General features: G+C 57.9%; 1 protein-coding gene across 1 annotated transcript in view; it reads right to left on the minus strand.

Moving 5' to 3' along the window:
* The window catches only part of LOC121271021 (protein capicua homolog), a 143,298-nt gene that overhangs the window by 37,995 nt on the left and 97,803 nt on the right, over window positions 1-7,500 (minus strand). Inside the window, exons 5-6 of the mRNA XM_041176705.1 lie at window positions 2,767-2,949; window positions 952-1,113 (exon numbers count right to left, since the gene is read on the minus strand). Of these exons, the coding sequence (XP_041032639.1) occupies window positions 952-1,113; window positions 2,767-2,949 (345 nt within the window). The remainder of the gene's footprint in view (window positions 1-951; window positions 1,114-2,766; window positions 2,950-7,500) is intronic.

Here is a 7,500-nt window from a genome sequence, read left to right on the forward strand (position 1 = left end):
CCCCCCCCCAACAAACAATTCACTAACCCCACCCCAACCAAACACATTCACTAACCCTCCCCCCCCCAACCAAACACATTCACTAACCCCACCCCAACCAAACACATTCACTAACCCCCCCAACCAAACACATTCACTAACCCTCCCCCCCCCAACCAAACACATTCACTAACCCCACCCCAACCAAACACATTCACTAACCCCCCCCCAACCAAACACATTCACTAACCCCCCCAACCAAACACATTCACTAACTCCACCCCAACCAAACACATTCACTAACCCTCCCCCCCGCAACCAAACACATTCACTAACCCCCCCAACCAAACACATTCACTAACAGCCCCCCAACCAAACACATTCACTAACCCCACCCCAACCAAACACATTCACTAACCCTCCCCCCCCCAACCAAACACATTCACTAACCCCCCCAACCAAACACATTCACTAACCCCCCCCACCAAACACATTCACTAAACCCACCCCAACCAAACACATTCACTAACCCCCCCAACCAAACACATTCACTAACCCCACCCCACCCAAACACATTCACTAACCCCACCCCAACCAAACACATTCACTAACCCTCCCCCCCCCAACCAAACACATTCACTAACCCTCCCCCCCCCAACCAAACACATTCACTAACCCTCCCCCCCCCAACCAAACACATTCACTAACCCCACCCCAACCAAACACATTCACTAACCCTCCCCCCCCCAACCAAACACATTCACTAACCCTCCCCCCCCCAACCAAACACATTCACTAACCCCACCCCAACCAAACACATTCACTAACCGCCCCCCCAAACACATTGACTAACACCCCACCCCTCCCCCCCACTTCCCAGCCTCCCTCCCTGGCTCCCCCCCACCACCCCACCCCCCCCCCCGCCCCCGGAGGGTGCGGCGAGCTGCCTGAGGGGAGTGAGCTACCTGTGACAGCGGAGAGGGTCCCAGTCTCCGACATGCTGCGCTCCCGCTGCTCCTTACACCTCACGGCGCCAGGCCCCACCATGGCGGCTTTGACATCGGAGCTCGATTTCTTGCGGTCCTTGTTGCACCACTTCCAGTCAGGGTGGGCCTTGAAGTGAGCCTCCTTCACCTGTATACCAGCGTGGCAAGGGAACAGAGTTCAGCATGCTTCTCGCAGTGCCCCCCACCCCCCCTCAACGCCACCACCCCCCATCTCCACAGCCGGACCACCGCTCCATACCTCGGCCGATTTCGTCCCCTCAGCTGATGATATCCGCCCCCCCACACCGGACATCCGGACCCACCCAGGTGCCAAGCGAATGCTTGCCGGGAACCCCGACCCCACCCCCAGGGCCCGGCTTCCCCACCCTGATCGGTCACCCTGCCCAGACCCTGTCGGCGGGCAGCAATCCCACCCCCCACAGAGTGAAACGACGTTTCATATTCACTCCAATTCTCAGCAAGTCAGCACCCAGACTGAGCACTGATCCCACATCACCTGCTCTTCACTGTCAGATACACAGTATAACTCCCTCTACACTGTCCCCATCAATCACTCCCAGGAAGGTACAGCACGGGGTTAGATACAGAGTAAATCTCCCTCTACACTGTCCCCATCAAACACTCCCAGGACAGGTACAGCACGGGGTTAGATACAGAGTAAAGCTCCCTCTACACTGTCCCCATCAAACACTCCCAGGACAGGTACAGCACGGGGTTAGATACAGAGTAAAGCTCCCTCTACACTGTCCCCATCAAACATTCCCGGGACAAGTAATTCAAACAACACGCCAGGAATACTGTGGGTGTGATGAAGCACAGGGTCCTATCCTTTTTCAAACGCTCACTTTGTAGCTATAATCGGTCCTAGAATTGCAACGTTCTCCAATGCAGCTCCAGATGAAAATCTAACCTGAGACTCTGCTCCTACAAAGCTGTGGAGGTCGAGGGGTTCAACCGAAACTTTGAAAAAATGTCCACAGGTTTTATGGGGCAAGAATATGAAGCGTTATGGAACTGTCACACATCAAACAATTGGGCTGAATGACCTCCTCCTGTTCCTGTGAGACAGGCTGGAGGGGCTGAATGGCCTCCTGCTGTTCCTGTGTGACAGGCTGGAGGGGCTGAATGGCCTCCTGCTGTTCCTGTGTGACAGTCTCAAGGGGCTGAATGGCCTCCTGTATTTATTGTGACCGTGACTGCCCACATCCAGAGATGCTAACGCAGCGACACGGGTTATTCATCCAGTTACTGTGGGAGCCCCCGTCCCCCTTGCCCCACACCCACTGCTTTGTTTCACCTCAGCAGCCCAGGCTGGGGATTGCCAAGGAGAGGGGAGCTGTGGGCCAGGGGGGGACCTGCGCCCGAAACCTCAGGCTGCTGACTCTTACCTGTTGCCGCGGGAATCAGCTTCACTCACCTGCCCACAGACTAGGGGCAGCAGGGCTGGGAACAGCAACGCCCTTTCCAGGCCACAGGGAAAGCAGGAGGCCATTCAGCCCCTCCAGCCTGTTCCGCCGTTCAATGAGATCCTGGCTGGCCTGTACCTCGACTCCATCCAACCGCCTTGCTTGATCGCGTCGGGCCGGAGTGCTGCTACCTCGCAAAAACCCCTGCCCGCCAGCGACTTCTGCACTTGGACCCCTAAATCTCGCCGCTGCTCCACAGTTCCCAGTCTCTCCCTACCTTGTTGAGGGAGCTGGCTGTTCTGACCCCCTGGGAGTTTGCGGGGGGGGGGAGTGGGGGTGGGAAATTGGGGTGGGGGTCGGGCTCTCCCTCCTACCTGAAAGGCCAGGTCGTGGTACTTCTGCTTCTCCTTGGGGCCCAGGGCGTACCACCACTCGCCGAGGATCTTGCTGACTGTCCGGTTGTCCTGGTTGGGGTGCCGCTGGTGAACGAGCGCCCGGTGGCGCTTGCTGAAGATCATGAAGGCGTTCATCGGTCGCCGGATATGGTCCTTCTCGCGCTGCGGGGGGGGGGGGGGGGGGGGGGGTAGAGAGAGACAGACACGGGCAAGGCCTTAACACGGGGCTGGCTCCCGTTCTGCCGTCCGCTCCCAACCCCCCTCGACTTCCCTCCTCAAACCACCCACCCCAACCCCCACCCCCACCCTTCACAACGCTGACCGGCAATCGACTGGGGGGAAATGAGGACGGAAACAGTGGCGGGGGGGGGGGGAGAGAGAGAGGAGAGGAGGCCATTCGGCCCCTCGAATCTGCTCCGCCAGTCCGCGCAATCAGGACTGATCTTGAACGGACTGAGCCTCTGGGGCCAGGGAATTCCCATCCGAGTGCAGGAGATTTCTCCTCGTCTCAGTCCAAAATTATCCTCAGATTGTGAGCCCTGCGGGCCCCGTCTATACTGGACTCTCCGGGGGGGTGGGGGGCGGCGGGGGAGGTGAGGGGGTAGTTTCGGAGGGCGGCCAAGGGTCAACCCATGTCGCGGTGGACCTGCTGGGCCCAGGCCAGGGTAAGGGTGGCAGGTTTCCTTCCCTCAGGGGCGTTGGTGAACCAGGAGGGCTTCCGCAATAAGCACCGATGGTCGTCACGGTCACCGTGACAGAGACTGTGACAGACTCAGCGCATTTAAATTCCACCCCCCCACCCCCCCCAACCACCCAACAACAGGGAGTGGCCGAGGTGAACAGTGTGGATACATTTGAGGAGGGGGGCGGGGGGAAGCTGGATAAACACGCGAGGGAGAAAGGGACAGAAGGATACGGCGATGTGGGGTGAGATGAAGAGGGAGGGTGGGAGGAGGTGCAGGTGGAGCATGAACACCAACGTGGCAGAACTGGTTAAAAAATAAATAAAAGCCCACGGGGCTCAGGGGAATGTAACAAGCTGGGCACAAAATCGCCCGCGTGGTTGACAGCGAGGAGGGAAGCTGTGGATCGCAGGAGGGTATCAATGGGCTGTTATGTATACAGGTACAGCATGCAATCCAGGATGCTAATGGAATGTTATCCTTTATTACGAGAGGGGTTGAACATAAAAGTAAGCATGTGATGCTTCAGTAATACAGGGCATTGGTGAGACTGCATCTTGAATACTGTGAGCAGTTTTGGTCTCCTTATTTAAGGAAGGATGTAGATGCATTGGAGGTGGTTCAGAGGAGGTTTACTAGACCTGGAATGAGTGGGTTGTCTTATGAGGAAGGGGTGGACAGACTGGGTTTGTTTCCGCTGGAGTTTAGAAGAGTGAGGGGTGATTAGATTGAAGTATACAAGATCCTGAACGGCCTTGACAAGGTGGAATTGGAAAGGATGTTTCCTCTTGTGGGTGAGTCCAGAACTAGGGGGCACTGGTTTAAAATTAGGGGTCATCCTTTTAGGACAGAGATGAGGGGATGTTTTTTCTCTCAGAGGGATGTGCAACTTTGGAACTCTCTGCTTCAGGAGATGGTGGAGTCGGGGGTCACTGAGTATTTTCAAGGCAGAGGTAGATAGATTCTTGTTCGGCAAGGGAATCTAAGGTTAGCAGGGGTTAGATGGGAATGTGGAACTCGAAACACTAACAGATCAGCCGTGATCTTATTGAATGGCGGAGCAGGCTCGAGGGGCCGAATGGCCTACCTCCTGTTCCTAACTGGTACATTCATATGACTGGTCAGGTGGGCAGAAAAGTGGCAAATGGAACTCAACCCAGAGGTGTTTGAGCTGATGCACTTGGGGAGGCCGAACAAGGCAAAGGGGATGCACAATAAATGGGAGGACACAGAGGAGGTGCAGTGGAAGTGAGGGACCTGGGAATGCATGTCCACAGATTCCTGAAGGTAGCAGCGCAGGTAAATAAGGTGGTCAATAAGGCACATGGAATCCTTTCCTTTATTAGCTGAAGCGGAGAGTATAAGAGCAGGGAGGTTATACGGCAGCTGTATAAACCACTAATTAGGCCAGCATCGCTTCATTACCGCATTACAGAGAGAATGTTATTGCCCTCGAGAGGGGTACAGAGGAGGTTTACAAGAATGTTGCCAGGGCTGGAAAAAATTGCAGCTACGAGGAGAGATTGGATAGGCCGGCATTGCTCTCCTTGCAACAGAGGAGGGCGGGGGGGGAGATTTGATTGAGGTGTAAAAGGTTAAGGGGGGTGGTGGGGAGGGGCCTGGATAGAGGAGATGGGAAGGACCTGTTTCCCCTAGCAGAGGGATCAGTGACGAGGGGCCATGGAATTAAAGTGAATGGTGAATGGTAGAAGGATGAGAGGGGAGATGAGGAATTTTCTCTCCCCCCCCCACCTCAGAGGGTGGTAGGTGTCTGGAAGTCACTGCCTGAAAGGGTAGCTGAGGCAGAAACCCTCAACTGATTGAAAAGGTGCCTGGATATCCACTTGGAGTCTGGTAACCTGCAGGGCTGTTGACAAAGAGCTGGAACACAGGGGGAGGCTGGCTGGCTCGGTACTCGGCTGGAGCAGGGACAAGGGGAAGAGTGGCCTCTGTCTCTGCCATTAAATTTCTCTACACGGTTTGAAACATATGACAAGGAGGAATGTACAGGGATGTGTGGAGGGGGTGGGGGGGGGGATTTCTGTACTCTTAGTGCCACATGAACTCAATCCTGTTCCTATAAAACAGGCTTAAGGGGCAAAATGACCTCTTCCTGTTCTTGTGTAACAGGCTAGAGGGGCTGAATGGCCTCCTCCTGTTCCTGTGTAACAGGCTGGAGGGGCTGAATAGGGATGCATTCAGTGTGACCAGATGCCGGAATTGACTGTGGCTTCTGTTGTTGCTGCTTCTTGTGGCTATTTTGGATGGTGAGTAATGGTGAGATCAGGATGAGTTTCAGCTCTCACAGGTTTCAGGAAGCACACAGTCAGCAGCCCATCACTGATGCTCTTTTGTGCTTCTACACATTGTCAGCACCTTGACACACACAGACACACACACTGGCAATGATCCCATCTTTGTTCCCCCTCACTAAGCCACAGGAAATGCTGAGAACACAATAGGAGACAGTCATCTCAAACCACTGCTCCCCCGAGACGTCCAATCCCATCACATCTCCTCACTGTCACTCTCCAAGGTACTGACTCTCTCACACAGACACACACACACACGTGCTCACCACTCAGGCGCAGGCACGGGCACACGCACAACTCGGGCGCAGGCGCGCGCGCGCGCACAACTCGGGCGCAGGCACACGCGCGCACAACTCGGGCGCAGGCACACGCGCACACAACTCGGGCGCAGGCACGCGCGCGCTCACCACTCAGGCGCAGGCACGCGCGCGCACAACTCAGGCGCAGGCACGCGCGCGCGCACAACTCGGGCGCAGGCGCGCGCGCGCGCACAACTCGGGCGCAGGCGCGCGCGCGCGCACAACTCGGGCGCAGGCACACGCGCGCACAACTCGGGCGCAGGCACACGCGCGCACAACTCGGGCGCAGGCACGCGCGCGCTCACCACTCAGGCGCAGGCACGCGCGCGCACAACTCAGGCGCAGGCACACGCGCGCGCGCACAACTCAGGCGCAGGCACGCGCGCGCGCACAACTCAGGCGCAGGCACGCGCGCGCGCACAACTCAGGCGCAGGCACACACGCGCGCGCACAACTCAGGCGCAGGCACACGCGCGCGCGCACAACTCAGGCGCAGGCACGCGCGCGCGCGCACAACTCAGGCGCAGGCACACGCGCGCGCGCACAACTCAGGCGCAGGCACACGCGCGCGCGCACAACTCAGGGGCAGGCACACGCGCGCGCGCACAACTCAGGGGCAGGCACACGCGCGCGCGCACAACTCAGGGGCAGGCACACGCGCGCGCGCACAACTCAGGGGCAGGCACACGCGCGCGCGCACAACTCAGGGGCAGGCACACGCGCGCGCGCACAACTCAGGGGCAGGCACACGCGCGCGCGCACAACTCAGGCACAGTCACGCGTGCGCGCACAACTCAGGCACAGTCACGCGTGCGCGCACAACTCAGGCGCAGTCACACACGCGCGCGCACAACTCAGGCGCAGGCACACTCGCGCACACAACTCAGGCGCAGGCACACGCGCGCACACAACTCAGGTGCAGGCACACGCGCGCGCACACAACTCAGGCACACGCACACACAGACACACGGTTTCACACAACCTTCATCACGTGTCAAGTGGGAATTGACACTGAGTGCAGGCAGACTAGACAACAACACCGTGCGTATCCCGTCTGCTGATATACAGAGACATGCATTGCGGTGGGAGCTGATCGGCACTGATTGGGATAGCTGGGGCGGGGTGTCACTGAAACACTGAGGGTGGGGGGGGGGGTTACCCAGTGCGGACTCAGCTTCGTGAGGCCCCTATCTCCAGTCTGAGCTGTAGGTGAGCCCAGCTCCCACTGGGGAGGGGGTGGAAGTGGGCGGGGGTGTGACCTGCTAAGGGTAGGAGACGCAGAAACACTCCCACTCATAGGCGAGGCCGGGACTCGGGGGCTATTAACCTGCAACAGTCCGTGACAAATCCAACGGGGAATTCTGGAGGAACTTCTGGAGCCAGGGAGCGGGGGGAATATGGAACTCGCTCCTACAGGGG

Source organism: Carcharodon carcharias, chromosome 29 (assembly GCF_017639515.1).
Source record: "Carcharodon carcharias isolate sCarCar2 chromosome 29, sCarCar2.pri, whole genome shotgun sequence".
NCBI lineage: Eukaryota > Metazoa > Chordata > Chondrichthyes > Lamniformes > Lamnidae > Carcharodon > Carcharodon carcharias.